Source organism: Somniosus microcephalus, chromosome 2 (genome assembly GCF_052327205.1).
Source record: "Somniosus microcephalus isolate GS21.2 chromosome 2, FLI_Smic_1.0, whole genome shotgun sequence".
Taxonomy (NCBI): domain Eukaryota; kingdom Metazoa; phylum Chordata; class Chondrichthyes; order Squaliformes; family Somniosidae; genus Somniosus; species Somniosus microcephalus.
In genome coordinates, this window is record NC_140988.1 from 302,156,425 (window position 1) to 302,177,816 (window position 21,392).

The 21,392-nt window shown below is 44.6% G+C and overlaps 1 protein-coding gene across 2 annotated transcripts in view; it reads left to right on the top strand.

Moving 5' to 3' along the window:
• LOC147123493 (uncharacterized) overlaps positions 1-21,392 on the top strand; it is a 59,403-nt gene that overhangs the window by 24,370 nt on the left and 13,641 nt on the right. For both annotated transcript variants that reach the window (XM_085973747.1, XM_085973755.1), the window contains exons 3-5: positions 1,753-2,202; positions 12,813-12,971; positions 19,286-19,376. In XM_085973747.1, the coding sequence (XP_085829873.1) occupies positions 1,753-2,202; positions 12,813-12,971; positions 19,286-19,376 (700 nt within the window). The remainder of the gene's footprint in view (positions 1-1,752; positions 2,203-12,812; positions 12,972-19,285; positions 19,377-21,392) is intronic.

Sequence of the window (21,392 nt, forward strand, 5' to 3'; positions counted from 1 at the left end):
GCTTTGTGTCGTCTGCAAATTTGGAGATATTACATCTAGTTCCCTTGTCTAGATCATTAATATATATTGTGAATAGCTGGGGTCCAAGGACCGATCCCTGCGGTACCCCACTAGTCACTGCCTGCCACTCGGAAAAAGACCCGTTTATTCCAACTCTTTGTTTTCTGTCTGCCAACCAGTTCTCTATCCAAGTCAATACCTTGCCCCCAATCCCATGTGCCTTAACTTTACACGCTAATCTCTTATGCGGGATCTTATCGAAAGCCTTCTGAAAGTCCAAATACACTTCATCCACTGGTTCTCCCTTATCTATTTTACCAGTTACATCCTCAAAAAATTCCAGTAGATTAGTCAAGCACGATTTACCTTTTGTAAATCCATGTTGACTTTGTCCGATCCTGTCACTGTTTTCCAAGTGCTCTGCTATTACATCTTTTATTATGGACTCTAGCATTTTCCCCACTACCGATGTCAGGCTTACCGGTCTGTAATTCCCCATTTTCTCTCTACCACCTTTTTTAAATAGTGGGGTTGCATTAGACCCTATGTTCCCCGACATCTCTGGGAGGTTATTTGTGTCCTCCTTTGTGAAGACAGAACCAAAATATATATTTAATTGGTCAGCCATTTCTTTGTTCCCCATTATAAATTCCCCTGATTCTGACTGCAAGGGACCTACACTTGACTTCACCAATCTTGTTCTCTTCACATATCTATAGAAGCTTTTACAGTCAGTTTTTATGTTCCCTGAAAGCTTACTCTCATATTCTATTTTCCCCTTTTTAATTAATCCCTTTGTCCTCCTTTGTTGAATCCTAAACTGCTCCCAATCCTCAGGTTTACTGCTTTTTCTGGCCAATTTATATGTCCTCTCCTTGGATCTTATGCTATCCCTAATTTCCCTTGTTAGCCATAGTTGAGTCACCTTTTTTGTTTTATTTTTATGCCAAACTGGGATGAACAAATTCTGTAGTTCATCCATGCGGTCTTTGAATGTTTGCCATTGCCTATCCACCGTCAACCTTTTGAGTGACATTCCCCAATCAATCCTACCCAACTCATGCCTCAGACCATCGTAGTTTCCTTTATTTAAATTCAGGACCCTAGTCTCTGAGTCAACTACTTCATTCTCCATCTTAATGAAGAATTCTATCATATTATGATTATAATCGCTCCACCATTGGTGGTCGTGCCTTCAGCTGCCTAAGTCCTAAGATCTGGAATTCCCTCCCTAAATGTCTCCCCTCTCCACTTCTCATTCCTCCTTTAAGATGCTCCTTAAAACCTACCTCTTTGACCAAGCTTTTGGTCATTTGCCTTAACATCTCCTTATATATCTTGGTGTTAAGTTTTTTTTGATAATGCTCCTGTGAAGCACCTTAGGACATTTTACTACGTTAAAGGTGCTATATAAATATAAGTTCTTGTTGCTGTTGTAAGTTCAAATTGATTTGTTAACTAAAATTACACCTTGGTTAAATTTTTACAAACCTGTAGAATTATAAACCAGCTTACCTGGGCATAGTTATTTGGCGATAACAGAACAAACAATTTTAGCACAAAAACAATAAGGCAAGTCAGTCCATCCATTCCTTTAGAATGTAGATACATTGTAACATTACAAAAAGAAAGTTAATAATTGAGTATGCATATTTTTAACCAACGTGTATGTTTAATGCTTCAAACATTCCTCCTTGATGTATATTTTAATTTATGCATTTTTAAATTTTATTTTGTTATTAAATATTCTAGGCTTCAACATCAAGAATGTCCGTCTAGACAAATGTATCCGTGCAAACAATGAGAACAATAGAATATCTCTCACTGAGTGTAACCCGGATTCTGAACAGCAGCAGTGGAGATGGGATTCCCGCATCAACACCATAGTCAGCCTTAAAACCGAGCAGTGTCTGACCGTTCATAAAGCCAATGAATTCGGAGCTGTGAAACTGGAGCCCTGTGGCAGTGGTCAACATCAGGCATGGATGTGCAGCAAACGGGGTCATTTAACTCTTGAAGGCTTCAGCTTGCGTCTCAATGTAAAGCACAAGACGAACAAAGTGCATGTCTCACATGAAAAAGGCAAACTAAGCAAGTGGCGAACCTTGAAAGATAAAATCATCTGTGCCGAGGCTAATCATATTTGGCAGCATGAAGATACTCCAGAAGATTTGGTCTCGCAACCAACTTATTTGGTGCCAAGTAAGATTTAGATTATTGGCAGCATTCAGATCAACCATAGGTGTAATATAGAAAACCACATCATCCATCCAACAATCGCTTGCACATATTCATTTAACGTACAGGAAACTTTCGATTAACCGACCCCTAAATAACCAGAAATGTCGGTTAACCGGCAAAATTCAGGAGTAGGTTCAGGTAACTTTTATTACTTGCCTTGCTCCATGTGTTGCTGTGCAAGGGTGTGGCTGCAGCTGTTGCTAAGCTACAGAGACGCTTGTAACTTGTGGCCATTGTTTTGAACCTGTTGCTAAGCAACAGGGTTTGTTGCTTTATACGGAGCTCTCAGCTCCGTATCTTTTACTATAGTGTTCGGTTATCCGGAATTTTTGATGAACTGGCACCACGTCGGTCCCGTCCGTGCCGGATAAAAGAAAGTTTCCTGTACTAGAAGAGGAATAGTCACTTTTGTTTCTTTTTCCACTGATATGCCTGGTATAGATTTTTGTTGTGTGTTCAAATTAAATTTTAGATTTTCAGCAAATCAAAAAATTCCAACCTAACCACTAGAAATCATGACATTCAAATTGTTTCCTTTTCTGTTCTCTAGACTAACCTCAGTGTCTTCCACATGATTACTGATAACGTTTATTATTCAATTACATTTTAGAAATTTTTTAACTGGAATTGAAAAAAAAGGTTTGTTTTAAGTTTTGTGGAAAAGGATTCTGTCAGCAATTTTTACATCATTTGGAAAGTTTCTGGGGTAGGGATTACTAACAACAAGACCTCTATGAATAGCCAGTCTTGTGGAAAAGTTTCTAAAGTTCACCTTAGAAAAGATTATTTATTTCAGATAAATAAAACTCCCAAAGTTCATGATTTTATTTGCTTTCAAGTTCTTAATCCAAACAAAAACTACTTCCCACATTTTTATCATTTGCCTGGAAGGAGACAAAACTTAAATACACCATGGCCCTGAAAGTACCTGGCCCTTCCAGCATACTCCTGCTGTAACTACTTAGGGGTCAGACATTGCATTCGGGATTCTGGTTGGCCTGTTGGGGGGTGAAATCCACCCCCCAACATGCCTATTGTCCTAGCAGGGGGCCTTCCCCTCAGTAATCCCTGTGTAATTGAGATTTCCTGCTCTCCTGGCCCTCAGTGGAACCTAGTGTTGTGTTAGTCGAGTCATGCCTCACCAACAACCAGTGGTTATGGGATCTAGGCCAGGATGTGGTCTTGACTTCAGAAGAGGAGTATTTTTTTTAATTAAAAGCGGCCTCCTTACTTGTAAGTCATTTCTGGAGGGAACACAGGTTGAAATGAAAGCGGGTTAGGGGAAAAGGCTACCTTGAGCGTTCTATGGGGACAGGGAGGATGGCCACCTCAGAAGGATCGAAGGGCCATTGATGATGAAGGATCGGTGGCAATATATGTCCAATTCAGGGTAGTATATGTCTTGAGGGGAACTTTGAGATGATAGTGTTTCCAGAATATTGCGGCTCTTATCCTTCTTGGCGGTAAAAGCTGTATGGCTGGCAGGTGCTTGGAATCTCTGGAGGCAGGTTCAAACAATATGCCAGCAACAAGCTGTCACTGATGCTGTGACCACCAGCACTTGTCTGCTTTATGGCAACTCCTGAATCCCTTGAGGACCCTGGCTAGAGAGGGAAATGGTATGGTCTCTTTGAGAAAAAGTTGTTCATATGACTCTTGCCCTGCTAAGAAAGAAAAGAAAGACTTGCATTTATATAGCGCCTTTCACGACCACCGAACATCTCAAAGCGCTTTACAGCCAATGAAGTACTTTTTGAAGTGGAGTCACTGTTGTAATGTGGGAAATGCAGCAGCCAAATTGCGCACAGCAAGCTCCCACAAACAGCAATATGATAATGCCCAGATAATCTGTTTTTGTTATGTTGGTTGAGCCTACCAGTTGGATGCCTTGTGATATGCATGAGTGTAGGCTGTAGAGTGTTTCTGATGTGAAGCCTGTCGTCACTGCACCTCATACATCCAGCAATGTTAAACTTCTGTAACTGGGTGCCCAAGGTCTTGATGATGCCAGAGCTCTCTGCCATGCTTGGTCTCTCACTGCTTTGGGGCTTGCCTGCAGATGGCCATAAAGATGCCACACTTTCTGGATTTGAGTAAATCCCTCCCTCAGGAGGACTGCAGTAATTAAAAACACTAAGTGAAAGACATAATGGCACAGATTTTGCTGCAGCAGAGCATCTAATGGCATCTGCCATTAGTGAGACTTTCCCTTGCACATTTACATTTTTTAATTTTTTGTGTGGCAAGTTGCTGAAAGTGCAACCTGAGTGAACATGGCAAGCAACTGTGTATCGCATAAGAGGTTAGCGTGCAAAATTAAGGCACATGGGATTGGGGGCAAGGTATTGACTTGGATAGAGAACTGGTTGGCGGACAGAAAGCAAAGAGTTGGAATAAACGGGTCGTTTTCCGAGTGGCAGGCAGTGACTAGCTGGACCCCAGCTGTTCACAATATATATTAATGATCTGGACGAGGGAATTGGATGTAATATCTCCAAATTTGCAGACAACACAAAGCTGGGTGGGAGGGTATGCTGTGAGGAGGATGTCGTGAAACTCCAGTACGATTTGGACAGGTTGGGTGATTGGGCAGAAACATGTCAAATGTACTATAATGTGGATAAATGTGAGGTTATCCACTTTGGTGGCAAAAACAGGAAGGCAGATTATTATTTGAATGGCAATAGATTGGTAGAAGGGGAAGTGCAAAGAGACCTGGGTGTTCTTGTGCACCAGTCGCTGAAGATAAGCATGCAGGTGCAGCAGGCGGTTAAGAAGGCAAATGGTATGTTGGCCTTCGTAGCAAGAGGGTTCGAGTACAAGAACAAGGATGTCTTGCTGCAGTTGTACAGGGCCTTGGTGAGACCACACCTTGAGTATTGTGTGCAGTTTTGGTCACCTTACCTGAGGAAGGATGTTCTTGCCATGGAGGGAGTGCAGCGAAGATTCACCAGGCTGATACCTGGGATGGCAGGAATGACGTACGAGGAGAGATTGTGTCAATTGGGCTTATACTCACTGGAGTTTAGAAAATTGAGAGGGGATCTCATCGAAACCTATAAAATTCTGTCAGGTCTGGACAGACTAGATGCAGAAAGGATGTTTCTGATGGCCGGGGAGTCCAGGACCAGGGGTCATAGTCTAAGGATAAGGGGTAAGCCATTTAGGACTGAAATGAGGAGGAATTTCTTCACCCAGAGAGTGTTGAACCTGTGGAATTCTCTGCCACAGAGGGCGGTGGAGGCCAGTTCATTAAATACATTCAAGAAAGAGTTGGATATATTTCTTGAGGCTAAAGGGATCAAGGGATATGGGGAGAAAGCAGGGACAGGGTACTGAATTTCTCATTGAATGGCGGAGCAGGCGCGAAGGGCCGAATGGCCTACTCCTGCTCCTATCTTCTATGTTTCTATGTTTCTATCTCCTTAACTAATCAAATCGAAGGATTGTGAAATAAACAGCGCAAGGACTGAGAAAGAAGTGTATGTTAGAGTGGGTCAATTCAATGTCGAATCAGGTACAGAAAGAGAAGTAAAGAAGGGGAAAGAAAGATTGGATTAAGAGAGAGAGAAAAGAGAAAGGAAAAGTAAAGAACATTAAAACATTTAAAATTTTACATTTTTAAAATTTCCAACAATTAATGAGAATGAGACTCAACACTTGTAATAGTTAATAGTTAATTTTCAGTGCCAGAGTGGTCGACTGGCAGTAATTAACACTTATAATATCGTTAAAGTGTACTTAGACTTGAAATGATAAGACTTAACTTTCTGTGGCGAGTTTACTTGGTATCTACCGTGCAAATACAGGAACTTCACGCCGTTCACAGCATATCAACGGTGAGGCAGACAGTGAGATGCCATTTTCACAAAGCTAACAGCGGAGCGGCGCAACTTGGACAGTAACTTTTGGATATTCGCTATTAACTGTACATCTGCCCCTCGCTTGAAGTTGCTATACTATTTGCGTATAAATAACAGTATTTGAAAAAAACTGAATTGTCTTTGAGGGATTTTTAATTTTAAAAATTGAAAAATAAGCGCCATTAGCCTCACCATTATTTTGAGAGTAAAATCTGGCCCATTTTAGATGGATGGTGGATTACTGCTGCTGACAGAAGTAGGTTTTTTTATGCCATCATTGACTAAGTGTTCTCTTTTCTATACATTGAGATTTCTTCATAGTTTGGATTTGTTACTAGTGTAACCAGTCTAGTCTCGATGAAAAACAAGTCTGCTGTGGATATTTCGCGTTTGATTTTTGTTTGGTGCCTACTAAAGCCTCTGTTGCTTTATTAGACTCACCCTCTTTGTTCTACTCTCTTGTTACTATGGAGAAAGCACATTCTCATGAAGCATTTCTCCAATGAACACCCTCTGCTGATTAACAGCAAAGTTCTCTTTAACCCTGTGTTGGCTGCACTTGCATTTTTCATTAGTATTAGCTCTTTTTAAAATACATTCTACTTTATAACCTTTGGAAACAGTGAACCACAGATTAAATTGTAGATACTATAACCAAAGGAAAATATTCTGAGTGAAAACTACTCCAACAGAAACTTCATGTTTAAAATACAGTATGGCAGGACTTACAGTTTAAGATATTACAAGGAGTTAAATATAACTTGCTGCCATTTTTTTATTATTTCCGCCCGGTTCTAAAGTTAATGTTACAGTTTTCTGAATGCCATACTTCTACTGTGCCAGTTTAACTCAGATTTGTGTCTGCAACTTAGTTTACTGAACAGCTCTAATAACATAATGCCATATCGTTGTCACTGCCTTTATGTAGAGTAACATTAATTTAAAACAAATTGAACTTTTTCACTGTCATGTTCATTAAATTAGGCTTGTTTCTAAACCTAACAGCTATTTTCCATTAAAAAAAAATTAAATCTCCCTCAAAGACAATTCAGTTTTTTTCAAATACTGTTCCCAGGACACCAGCCTAAAATCAACCATTCGCATCAAATATCTGTTTACGAATTAGCACTGAAAAATAGACCCCATGCCAAGAACTTGGAAGGTGTGAAATTCGAGAACTTACTAAAACTGTTGGCAAAGTGTAGATGATGGAATTGTCCGAGTTTCCAGGATACCTCAGGAGAATTTTGAAATATAAAAAAAATCAAATACTGTAAATTTGAAATAAAATCAAAGTGCTGACTGACCTGCTTTGCATTTCCAACATTTCCTACTTTTATTTTAGAAGCATCTTTGGATTGTGAGATTCAAATGGTCAAAAGAGTACATTTTCAAATATTGAGGGACACTTGAGATCCTTTTATGTGTTTCTGTTTAGGTATCTAGGATGAGAAAAGACCATCAGGCCCAATGTGCTCCCTCTACCTAGGTCCTTCGGCCGATTTCATGCTCATGCATCAACCATCCTGTCCCCATCTCCTGGGCGAGGCAAAAACAAATAGTGGCCAAATCTGGAATGCTGTTTTGAAAATTCCTCTTGGATTCCACATGGGCGAGTAGGCAAGCCCCAGGTGATCCCACATCCACACATTTCTTTTACAGAATATTTTATTCTCGCCTTCCATATGACATGATAAGGAGTTGATTTTAACTTTTAATTTCAATGTGCTATGCCAGAGAATCTCCAGTCATTAATCTATTCATCTCGTAGAATAGAATAGTACAACACAGAAGGAGGCCATTCAGCCCATCGAATCTGCGCCGGCTCTTTCGAAGAGCAATCCAGTTAGTCCCACTCCCTCGCTCTTTTGCTTGTTACTTTTTTATTTAAATACTATTTTTGGTTAACTTTTATGCTCATCAAGGTGAGTGAAGTCAGTATTAAAAGTAGGACACTTTTCTACATTTTGACCCATTGTCACCATCAGCCAATCCAGTTGGGTATAGTTTGGGCCAGATGCAGAGTAAATCTCCTTCTACTTTACCCTGTCAATGTGCCTTAATGCTACTAGTGTGAATTTTCCAAGGTCTAGTTACAGCGAGTTACATTGAGTCTACAGCACAGAATTAGGCCATTCGGCCCAACTGATCTATGCCACCGTTTATGCTCCACATGAGCCTCCTCAACTAACCCTATTAACATGTCCTATTCTTTTCTCCCTCATGTGCTTATCTAGCTTCCCCTTAAATGCATCTATGCTATTTGCCTCAACTACTCCTTGTTCCACATTCTGACCACTCTCTGAGTAAAGAAATTTCTCCTGAATTCCCTATTGGATTTATTAGTGACTATCTTATATTTATGACCTCTAGTTTTGGACTCCCCCAGTAGTGGAAACATTTTCTGTACATCTATCCTATCAAACCCTTTCAGAATTTTAAAGACCTCTATCTGGTCACCCCTCAGCCTTCTCTTTTCTAGAGAAAAGAGCTCCAGCCCGTTCAGCCTTTCCTGATAAGTATAACCTCTTAGTTCTGGTATCATCCTTCTGAATCTTTTTAGCAGCTTCTTCAATGCCTCTACAGCATTTTTATAATATGGGGACCAGAACTGTGCAAAGTACCCCAAGTGTGGTCTAACCAAGGTTCAACAGAAGTTTAATATAACTTCTCTGCTTTTCAATTCTGTCCCTCTAGAAATGAACCCCAGTGCTTGGTTTGCTTTTTTGATGGCCTTATTAACATGCGTTGCTACTTTTAGTGACTTATGAATGTATACTCCTAGATCCCTTTGCATCTCTACCCCATTCAGACTCTTATTATCCAAGCAGTATGTGGCCTCACACTTATCTGTGAAATTCATTTGCCAATTAGACACCCATTCTGCAAGTTTATTAATGTCTTGTATTTTGTGCCATTCCTTCTTTGTATTAACTGCACCCCCAGTTTGGTGGTGTCCGCAAATTTTGAAATTGTACTTCCGATCCCTGAGTCCAAATCGTTCATGTAAATTGTGAACAACAGTGGTCCTAGCACCGATCCCTGCAGAACACCACTTCCCACCTTTTGCCAGTCTGAGTAGCTACCCTTAACCCCTACTCACTGTTTTCTGTTTTGTAACCAGCTTGCTATCCATTCTGCCACCTCTCTGTTGACTCAATATGCTCTGACCTTAGTCATGAGTCTGCTACGTGGTGCCTTTACTTTATCAAAGGTCTTTGAAAATCCAAATATATTACATCTACTGCATTACCCTTGTCTACACTTTTTGTTACTTCTTCAAAGAATTCAATAAGGTTGGTCAATCATGACCTTCCCTTTTGAAATCCGTGCTGACTGCTCTTTATTATATTTTCATTTTCTAGATGTTTAACAATTACATCTTTGAGTAAGGATTCCATTATCATTCCTACCACCGATGTTAAGCTAACTAGTATATAGTTCCCTGGACTTCTATCTCGCTTTTTAAATATAGGAATCACATTAGCTGTTCACCAGTCTTCAGACACTGTTCCTTTTTCTAATTAATTTTTATATATATGTAATGGTGCCTCTGCTATCTCTTCCCCAACTTCTTTTAATGCACAGATGCAATACATGCAGACCAGGGATTTTATTCGCTCTAAGTTTGATTAGTTTATCAATTATCTCCCCCTTTCTATCTTAAATGTCTTTATATCTTTTTTGTTCTCTTCTAATGTAATCCCTACCTTGCTAGTCTCTCTGGTAAATACTGAAGCAAAATAGCTACTCAATATTTCTGCCATTTCACTGTTATTACCTGTGAATTTATCTTGTGCATCCTTTGGTGGCCTTATCCAATGTTCCCACTAAGCTGCGCGGCCACGCAGCTCTCTGCCGGTCCTGCGCAGCCCAGGACTGGCTTTTCCCATGTTAAATTTTGTGCATGTGTGAAATTGCGAATGGGCCGCGCACCCAAAGAAAAATTAGGGAATTAAGAAATTAATTTTAAAAAGTTAAGAACACTGGCCCTATAGCTATCTGTTTTTTTTTGCTATTTATGTGTCTGTAAAATACACATTGCTTTTTATATATCATAGTAATTTAATTTTGTAGTTCCTCTTTCCTTTCCTAATTTTTTTTGACTTCTTTCCTAACCTCTTATTCACTTTTGTCATCCTCTCCTTTATTGTCTACTAGCAGGGGAGCCCCGCGTTGCAGGGCTTTTTTGGGCCTGGTCGATGTGTGGGCTGGGAGCCTGGGACTGGATTTGGGCTGTCGGCAGTTGGAGAAGCCTAGGCCCCGGGGCTGGGGTATTTTCCAGTGTTTTTTAACCTAAACATTTGTAGCTTTTAATACCTTCAAAGATGAAAGTTAAAGTACTTATAAAACATTTTTGGTAAATCTTTAAAAAAAAAAATAAGATACTAACCTCGATGAGCATATTTTTAGGTTGAGGCAATGGGGTTTTTAGCTTGAGGCAATGGCTGCCAGATCCCTGAGCTGAGAATGGTTAGTCCCGCCCACACACACACCGATTGGTCAACCATCAGGTGACTGAACTGTAGGATTGGTCAATCATCACGGCACAGGATTGGTCAACCTTGACGTCAGTCAATGCTAATGAGTGGATAATGAGTGGAATTTTGAAGGTTTTTTGTATAATGTGCGAACAATATTTGTCCGACCAAAAAGTAAATACACCTACAAGAGTCCCTTAATGATGAGCTTTCTTTTGATATAACATATGTGTAGGTACGCTCTATAACTTTTGATTGTATAACCGGACAGACAGACAGACAGAGAGACAGAGAGACATACTCTTATATATATATATATATATAGATAGATGTACTAGAGTATGCCTTTTTGTTTAGTTTCAATTTAACCCTTATGTCTTTATTCATCCATGGTGTTCCTTTATTGGCTAGTTCTTGGTTTTTTAAGAGGAATATATTTTTCCTGAACTCTATTGATCACTGTTTTAAATGTTTCCCATTGCTGTTCTATTTCTTTGTCTATCAACATTATTTTCCAGTTTACCTTCCCATGTTCCACTCTCATCCCCTCAAAACTAGCTTTTTTTCTAATCTACTACTTGGTCTTTGTATTATTTATGTCTTTCTCAATCATTATTTTAAACTGTATTATGTTGTGATCGCTATTACCTTGATATTCCCCTCCACTTACTTCTCTTGTCTGTTCTGGTTCATTTCCGATTACTAGATCCAGCAGTGATGCCTTTCTGGTTGGGCTTCATAAGTACTGGGTGAGAAAGGAGTCCTGTACTCACTATAAAATCTCCATTCCTTTCCCCCCTTTCCCTACCTCTTCTTGCAAATTTATTTGGATGTAGTTTATGTCAAGTTAAAAAATTGATATGAAAAAAATCTGTTGTTATTTTGGATCTGAACATAAGGGGGAGAAATTCGCATGTTTAGCGCCACATATTAGCACCACGAGATGGTGCTAAAATGCTGTTCAGAGCTCTACCACCAGCTGATGGCAGTTCCAGCATCGCACACCATATCCATCTTGCCGGTAGCACTGCCAGTAAAGTCGATCGCCAGGGACATCGTAATCACGGAGATCATGACATCAGTGAGTGTGCAACGCTCACTTGACGCCTGATCTCCCAACTTCGTTTTGACCATTGAACTTACTGGCTGGAGAAAACAACAACAAGTTGAGCTGACGTGCAGCGGCAGGAAGCCAGCTCCTGTGACGCTATTTAAAGACATCCTCACCAAACACTCACAACTGACAGGTTTTTGTAGTTTGAGTGGCTGTGTGCTAATTCCTGCTACTGCAAGAGTTTTTTTTTAGTAGTTTCAAGGTTATTTGGTGTCAGGGAGTGTTCTGGCAAGTACAAAACTCCCTCATTATTTTTGAAACGCTTCAAACACAACACTTGCTAAAAATCATGGGGGCTGTACTAGCACTCGACCTCGCCCTCCAGGATCTACGGTGGAGGGAGCGAAAGCAGTGAGAAAGATGGGAACATGTGCAGAGAGGGAAGAGGTGGGCCATCGGGGTTCTCAACAGGAAGATGGTTAAATAAAATTTAAATTTTTTAATTTAAATAATTAACATTAACACCCTCCGAGGGTCTTCCGACAGCAATTCTCCTACCTTCAATTAAGCGAGCAGCAGTGTATTAGGAGGCTTCACTTCACCAAGGAGGTCCTCCACACCCCCTCCCCTTCAGGTGTGTCTGTCGGCTGGGATCTGTGGAGGAATCGCTGGATTTTATGCCCCCCCACCCCACCCCTGCACTGCCTGATCAGTGAGCTGTCTGTCAGCAGCTCACCAGTTTTATTATAATAAGGCCCAATCACCAAAATTGATCAGGCCTACAGCCGGCGGCATCGAGCAGGCGGTGCGATCGCTCCGCCCGTCTGATGTTCGCCCGAATCAAAAATCGCCCCCTCTCTGTGCTAAACGATCATCCCATCAACCATTTTAGTTCTAACACTTTGAGAATCTAAGGAGTAGTTTTTCATCTTTAGTGCTTGACCGTGAAGCTTCGCCTTGGTGCAGTGCAGAAAGTAAAATTGGACAGGGAGGATTGCATACTCATAATGAAGACAACCCGATTTTCCATCTATATAAATGAATGGGAGTGCAATCCGCCCCACCTAATTTTGCTCCCTGTGCTATGCCCAAGTGGGTCTTTAAGCCCAGGCAGTAAAGATAAAAACTTGGGTCGCTGTTGATGGAATCTGATGTTTACTGTCTTCATTTCAGGTAATCATATTGACGTTTCGGAAGCCCAGACAGAAAATGTTGAAAAATCAACAAACATCCCTGTGACTACTTATGTCTCTGACTCTTCCGACCCTACTTTTGAAAACATCACATACCCTACAGAAAATGATAAAACAGTGAGGTTCAAATTCACTGATGGTAAGACAATGATTTGCTTTCAGAAAATATGTGCTTTCAGGAAATGGCCCTAAAATCTGTGGGGCAATGGCGTACTTCCAGTGTAGATTGGCTGAAAGAGCAGCGGAAACGGTGAAAAATCAGTTGGGACCGGGATCTGCAGAGGCAACAAGTTTCCATCGAGACCTGTTTGGGTCAAACCCTTTTCCCACCCCAAACATAAGCCCATGATGTAGGAGCGGTGGGGCTGGGTTTGGGAATTTCCTCAGCCCCTACCTCTCTAACACCGAGTGATCTGGACATCAGGACATACCTGGTGTACAGGTCATCTCAGCAGTGGATGTGTTGACTACCAAGGTCTCCAGACTGGAGTCCTGGCCAAGAAAACCCCAGAAACTGGATTGTTACCTGATTTGATTGGCCACCCTATAAAGTGGTGGGGGGGTGGGGGAGGGGTAGGTGGCGATCCACCTGTGTGCCAGCACTTTTGGGGGGCTGGGGAGGGGCCTTCAGCGGCCTCCGCCAAGCAGCCCACCCAGATTCATGTTTCTCACCCACCACCACCAGGCACAAGCATCCACCCCTACCATGTTGATAAGGTGACCACCCCTGACCCTGGATACACCTGGAGACAGAAGCAGAGATTACCACCACCTGCTCCCTTACACTTCCACAGGCAGAGCACACCATGCAAATTCAGGGTCAGTGCATTTATGGCTTTTTAAAAATGGTGTCTATATGATTGTGGGAACAGAAGTGCTTTCAATAATTCTAGTGTTACTGATGTTCTATTTCACAAATTCAGAGGCCAGTCATCCTGTGTTGCCTTGCATACTTCCTAGCGGAATTGACATAGCTTTATGAGTAGACCTGGTGTCTGCCCCCTCAACTGTGAAAGGTGACGAGTCTGAGAGAGGGAAAAGAAAGAAAAGAAATAATGAGAAAAATTACAAAAATGGTAATAGAGAGAAAGGTAGGGGTGTAAGCAATAAACTAGGAAAACATAAAACCAAGTGACAAAATAAACTGATATTTAAAATTAAAGCACACACAGTATGACATTAACATACAGATACAATTAAAGAGAGAAAAATTGGAAAATATTTGATCCTAGTTAGGCAAGACTATAGTCTCTTCCTCCACATCGTACATTTCTCCAGTGACTCTGTCATGTCCTGCCCTTCACTTCCTGTTCCCAAGCACCGCTTGATTTTCCTTCCAATTGTCTGGCTGCATGACAGCTACCAGAGCAGCCACCCAGGCTCATGCTTTCCACCCCTCTTCCATGAGATCATTATAAAAATTGCACTGATAAAATAATTTAGCTAGAGGAATAAAATCAAATGGACTAGTTATAAAAAGGAAAAGACTGTAGTAAAGGTAAGAGATTTAGGGCTAGATTTTCAGTTTAGGCAGTTTTGGGGCGCTAGCTTTAGCGCCCGCCCGAAGTTAGCGCCCGCCCCAAAGTAGCGCCCCGTTGCCGGGAATTCAGTGGCTTCGCCCTAAGAGGTTGGTGGAGCGCTAAAAGAGGCGTTCCACTACTCTCTTTAGGCGCTAAGCCGGCGGTCCAGAGGGATAGCGCCCAGGCGGGGCGCAGCACGGGTGCGGTCATTTTTGCACTGACAGCAGACCCCGTGGTGCCGACCAGCTCTTAAAGGGGGAAGGGACGAATTGGTCTGCTGCCACGCCCTGCACACTGCAGCCTTGCAAAGAGGCCTCAACACTACTGCTCAGCCCCAGGGAGTCATGGCAACGCCAGAGAAGGCCCGTCAGCGTGCCCTGCGCTTCTCAGAGGGTGATCTGGACATCATGCTCACAGCTCTGGAGGTGAGGCGCAAGATCTTGTTTCCAGACAGTGGGAGGAATCCAACCCACCACGACTACACCAAAGCCTGGAAGCAGATCGCCCAGAGGGTGACGTTCACCGGCGAGGCCCCCAGGACCCACACACAATGCCGTAAGAAGTACAACGATCTGACCAGGATTGTGAGGGTGAGTAGCCTTTCCAGTCTCCTCCTCATTCTTGCATGTACACCTGACATGATGGGCAAAGGGACCTGAAAGTCCTTTTGGCCAGCCCTCAGCCAGCAGCATTGGGACAGTCATGAGCATCAAATGGCCATTCGGCACTCTACACTTTGGCCAAGCTATTCCACCATGGGAGGCAGTGCACACTACATCAGGGCTTCACTCTGTCCAAGCTATTCCACCATGGGAGGCAGTGCTCACTACATCAGGGCTTCACTCTGTCCAAGCTATTCCACCATGGGAGGCAGTGCACACTACATCAGGGCTTCACTGCGCACTTACAGCCCGTCCTTTCTCTTGCAGGCTAAAGTAGCGTTTAATCGCCAGGCCCGTGCCAGGGGTGGCCGCGCCAAGCTGCAGAAGCTCACTCGGCTGGAGGAGCGCGTGTGTGTGCTCATGGGAGCACGTGTGATTGTCCCCACAGCGTGCGGTGTATCCGACCCTCCACTGCCCGGCAATGGTAAGGACCTCGCCTTTTGGCCCTCTCGCGTCGCACTGGCCCATCCGAGCTACCTCCTTTGCCACTGTCCCACCAATGCGCTGAATCCCACCAGTCCTAACTCCCTCGCTGACGCCGTCTCCTCACTCTGAAGCTACTCTTGTGCATTCCTGCTTTCAGCTGGTGACGACCAGGACCCTGAGGCTGCCAGTGACAGCACCTCCAACCAGGAGGAGGAGGAGGAGCAAGCCGGACCTTCGGGGGAACAGTCACGTCCCGCAGGAGAGGAGGAAATGCTCGACACCTCCTCACTGGACGAGTGCCTGGAGGAACTGTCGCAGGGCAATGCAGCTTCTGGGACCAGTGGCGTCCAGCCACCCAGCAGCCGTGCGCGTGGCCCGCGGCCTTCCCCCCAAAGGGGGGAAGGATCAGAGGGGAGTGCTGCTGCTCGGCACACTCGCCGTCACCAACGCGGCAAGGGTCCCCTAGTTCGGCCCCCTCCTCCCCAGCGGGAGAGTCGCGACTCCAGTCCGGACACCTTCACTTTGGAGGAGGTGCGGAAGCTCGATCAGATGGCCGACGACTCGGACCGGCGCCACACGGAGCTCATGAGCGTGGTGGGGCGCATGCCTGAGGCCATCGAGTCGCTGGCGACCAGTGTGCGCGAGTTCGGGGCAGCAACTGCCGCGACTGGCCGCATGCTAACTGATGCCGTCAAGACCCTGGCGGATGTGATGCGCGCGCACACCAGGACCACAGGGCCACTCACTGCTGCCACACGCGCTGTCTCAGGCAGGCATCGCCAGGGCAGGCGCCGCGCTGGACCATCCCAGCAAGCCGGCCGTCGGCTGATTGCTGCGGATCCTGCAGTGCGGGCCCGGCCGAGTGCCACCGCGCCACAGCACCAGCCAGCGCATCCCAGACGCCAGCTGGCCCACATTGCACCATCCGTCGCCGCCATTCCCCCTCTGGGGCGTCAAGGGCAAGCGGCTGCAGCTGATGGTGGCCAGGCTCAGGCGCGCCACTCAGGAGACGGCCCCTCGAGGCCCAAACGCCGTGTAGGCCGCCCCCCAGCGGCATCTGGCGGAAGGGCATCTGAGCCTCAGGCGCCTTCCCCCAGCCTCACAGCAGCCACTGGGCAGAGCTTGCGAAGGAGCAGCAGGCAGGGCAGGGGAGGCAAAATGCTGGCCAAGGTCTCGCCCTCGCGGGCCACTCAGTAGAGGGTGTGGCCAGCTTTCCTTTAATATGGCGGTGGCCATCTTTATTTTGCCCATGGTTGTGCTTTTGGAGGGCTTTTTTTTTGCGTTAGGCCGACGTTGAGGCCCGGTTTCAATAAAGGTGGAGTGGCTCCTCCCCAGTTTGTGGGAGTGAGTCGTTTGTTGGGCTTTTTGTGGGGCCCGTTTATTGTTTTTGGGGATTCATGTGGGAAGGGCTTTTCATTTTTGTTTAATAAAAAATTATCTTTATTCATGCAGTCTCCATGGTTGTTCTTCTTAGTGTTTGTTGGCTTCGCCGGCTGAGGGCTTGCGGAGCGGCTGCATTCATCTTCCCTCATGGCCCCTGGCCATTCCCTGACAGGGGGCTTAGAAGTACCGTGTAATAAGGTGGCGTCGTGCGGCCCTTGGCCCTGGTCGCTCCCTCCTGGGAACGTACTCCTGCTCCTCCTCCTCCTCCTCCTCCTCCTCCTCATGCTCCTCCTGCTCCTCCTCCTGAGGTGCTGGTCCAACGTCAGGTGGCAGTGCCTGAGTCCTGCGGATAGCCAGGTTGTGTAGCATGCAGCAAACCACCACAAATTGGGAGACCCGGTCCGGCGAATACTGGAGAGCTCCTCCGGAGCGATCAAGGCAGCGGAACCGCTGCTTGAGGACCCCAATAGTTAGCTCGATGATGTTGCGGGTGGTTTGATGGCTCTCGTTGTAGGCCTCTTCAGCAGCGGTCCTGGGCGCGCGGAGCGGGGTCATGAGCCAGGTGCACAAAGGATAGCCTTTGTCCCCGAGTAGCCATCCTCTTGGGGGAGGCTGTGCCTGGAACATGTCATGCACAGTACTCTGCCGCAGGATAAAGGCATCGTGGCTGCTGCCTGGGAAGCTGGCATTGACTGCCATGATGCGCTGCTTGTGGTCACAGACCAGCTGCACATTCAGAGAATGGTAGCCCTTCCTGTTGCGATACTGCTCGCCATGCTCCAGAGGGGCCCGCAAAGCCACATGCGTACAGTCAATGGCGCCCTGCACCAAGGGGAATTCCCCGAGTCTGGAAAATCCCAATGCGCGCTGATGCTGGCTCTCCAGGGCCATGGGGAAGGAGATGAATTGGCTTCTCCTTCTGAACAGTGCTTCGGTCACCTGGCGGATGCAGCGATGCGCGCCGTACTGGGAGATGTTTGCTATGTCCCCAGCAGCGTATTGGAAGGAGCCGGTGGCATAGAAGTTCAATGCCACTGTCACCTTCACTTCCACCGACAGAGACGTCCTGCACCTGAGCTTTGGCCGCAGATCTCGGCGAAGCAGGTGGCAGATCTCTGCAATCACCCCCTTCCGGAATCGGAGCCTTTTAACACATCGCGCGGCACTCATGTTTAGGTAGGAGCGCTGCTGGCGGTATAGCCTGACTGGGTAAGGCCTACGTGGCCGACGCCTGTAGCCCCCTCTGCCTCTAGCCAGGGCTGCCCCTCTCACAATACGTCTGCGAGCCCTACGGACATGGAGCTGCAGCTCCGCGTTGGCACCCCATGCAACCCCCATCAAATCCTGGCAAACACTCTAATTTCCAAATGGCCACTTGCAGCGCTGTTGCCTGAGTCCAAAAATACCTGGCTCTTGCTGCTTGAAACCAGTTAGCTATCCTCCTTGTTGTGTCTCCAGAAATGCGTTGCACAAGACTGTTTTCTGAAATAATGGATGGCCTTTATACTGGAGAGGACGTTCCCTTTAATTAGCGCCCCCCGGGGCCCGCGCTGGTTGTGTTGCGTTCCTTTTTCCAAACGCTCCGGCCGCCCGCCGCACAATGGGGCGGTCCGACTGAAGTTTGCAATCGGGGCGGCCAAAGGGCGTTGCACGAGGATGTGACGTCATTTTCTGCGCGCGCATCCGGGCGGGCGCTAAACTTTGCGCCGGCGCTAACGGGCAACTTAATTTGGGGCGGGGCGCAAACTGCGCTGCGCCCGGGCGCTACACGCATAGCGCCCGGAAATCACTTCTCTTAAGGCGCTAACTGCTGGCGCAAGCAACTGAAAATCTAGCCCTTAGGACATAGGGCAGGAGAAACATCTTTACATAGAGATGTGAGGCTGTGGAATTCACTTCCAGGGTTTGTGGTTGAGGCAGAAACAATGTCAACATTGGATTGGATAGATGGATGAAGGAAAACAAGTTGAAGAGATATGTGAACAGGGCAGGTAAATGTGATTAGGACTATTTATTTGTGTGGCTTGGTTGGGCTGAATGGCCTGTTTCCATGTTGGAACGTCTATGTATTTTTATGTAAATGATTTAGACATCTATGTTTGAAGTGACAATACTACATTACATTTTGTACTTCTCACTTAGTCATTTAGCTTTAAATAGAAAATTGTAATACAAATTTCGATTTATCTTTTTCTGAACTCTCACTTTCCTACCTGTACATATGCATGAGTGTTAAGAAGGTAATATCTGTCATGATTAAGATTAAAAAACATTTGTTCACATATGGACAGGTTCCCCTGAAAATTAGTGGCAGTTCAGGTTGGTGTCTATTGATTGTATACTCTTCTCAGAGATTGTCTCACTGCACTTGCTAATTAATTGATATTTTCTATAACCCAGTAGATAGAGTGCTCCTAAAATTATATAGGTATTACTAACATAATGTATCTCTGTCCTTTAAGGAACTACTTGGAAAATTGCCACGCTCATTCTGGGTGCGATAGCATTGATTCTAGGACTAATTATACTGATACTGAATATCACTCATAATAAGTAAGTGTGAAAACATTAATGGTGAACCTTGTTACTGAAGAGTATCCTTTGCACTTTTGCATAAATTGTCGGTTTGAAATAAAGACAAATATCAGACATGTCTGATTAGTTTGTCGACCGGTTAAATGTCTTTGTGTTATAACAATAATGCAACATCTCAGAAAAAGGTGGTGCAGTCTATCCCTAGCTATTATTGTTCAACCACAGTACTAAGCAGCATGATAGCCAAATTTCAGTTTGTCCTCTAAAATAGTTACATCTCAAAACAACTATATTGATTGAAAGGCTAAATTTATAAATAATTTATTTATACATAGCTAAAATTATGAGCGGAGATGATTGAAAATTAAGGTAATTAAGACAGCTCTTAATTATGAATTAAAGACTTATCTACTAGATGAACTAATCTCACCACAGTGACAGCATCAGTGCAACAGTTTGCTCTAGTGTCCTGGAGCAGGGAGGGGGACAAATTATCACACAGCCAGACACCTTGATGTTCTAGATATCACAAACAATCCTGCACAGGTCACGCCATCCTGCTGAAGGCAGATGTCCATCATTTAGCTGATGAGGAAACTTTGGGCACGACAGATGTTGGAAGTTGTTACCTAGAGGGTTGTCACGACACCATGCACTCAGGACTGAATGTTCAGTGCCTACCATAATTGGGTTGCAGAAAAACAAGCATTTGCTGCTGAAGCTCCACATCTCCAAGTGGCGGAACCACCATTGAGTGGAGAATGGTGTGTATCCAGGCTGTAATTGCTGACTATACAATGGGGGGTAATTTTGCAAGGCAGTGGTGCAGAGCATCACTAGTGGTGGGCACAGGTTGAAAAATCAGAGTCACAAATTTTGCAGCTATATCTCCATACCATACTGGCTGGTGGAACGGTTCAACCCCTGGAGCAGAACCTCACAAAATTAGTTCCAATATTTACGTACAAAGACGAGGTTAAAATGTATAATTCTGTTCATCAGGAAATCACAATAAAAACAAAAGGAGGCGAAAAAATTGCGTTCTCCCGGTGTCCTGTCGAATATTTATCTCCCACACCAACATCACTAAAACAGATCTGGTCATTTATCTTATTGCTGTTTGTGGGACTTTGCTGTGTGCATATTGACTGCTGTGTTTTCCTACAACATTGACTACACGGCAAAAGTAATTCATTGGCTGTGAAGCACTTTTGAATGTCCTGAGGACGTGAAAGGCACTATTTAAATGCAAGTTCTTTCAGTCTTTCTAGAAAAGATTTAAGAAAGGGAGAGGAAGTTTTTCTAAAAAAAAGGAAATGCTAAACAGTTAAATCTTGTGAAATGACCTTGGGCATTTTCAACTCAGTTCCGAATGTGGGGGGCAATGGCACAAACCTGCTCCTGACTTGGCACCTTCTGACTTTGCACTTCCGGCGGTGAGCTTCACCCATCAAAAGTGCATGTTGAAATTCTCCTTCACAGTGCACTTGATTTTCTGACCATTATGTGTATCCAAACTGGCACAAGAGTAGTAAATTTATGATTTTCTGATCCGGGCATAGAGCTTTTCTGCTGGGAGTGCATATCAGGAATACAGGCTGTGCTCCCCATGAATTTTCTGTTTACTATAGATAGAAAATCATGGGAATGCACACCCAAATTCCTTATATACCCCTCCCCCCATAAGATCTGCCCCAGGAGCATAGATTTATAAAATTACTGGAAAACGTCCATCTTCCAGCACTAACACTTGTACAGCATTCCTAATCAAAAAGCCCATTCTAATGGTACAGGATGCATTTCAGCATTTAATGCATTTTGCATAAAGGAGCAATTCATTTCTATTCCAATCACCCCAACTGAGGATTGGAAATCTTCCAGTGGTACAGAATAAAACTCTGATCTCCACAAATAGAGTAGAATAGATGGCGGAGGCAAAGAAGTGGTCCCTTCAGCAGTCTGCCAAGCCGTGTGGGGAGGACATGTGACTGTAGGGAATTTTCACATCTTGTAGCTTTGTTTACTCATATATAT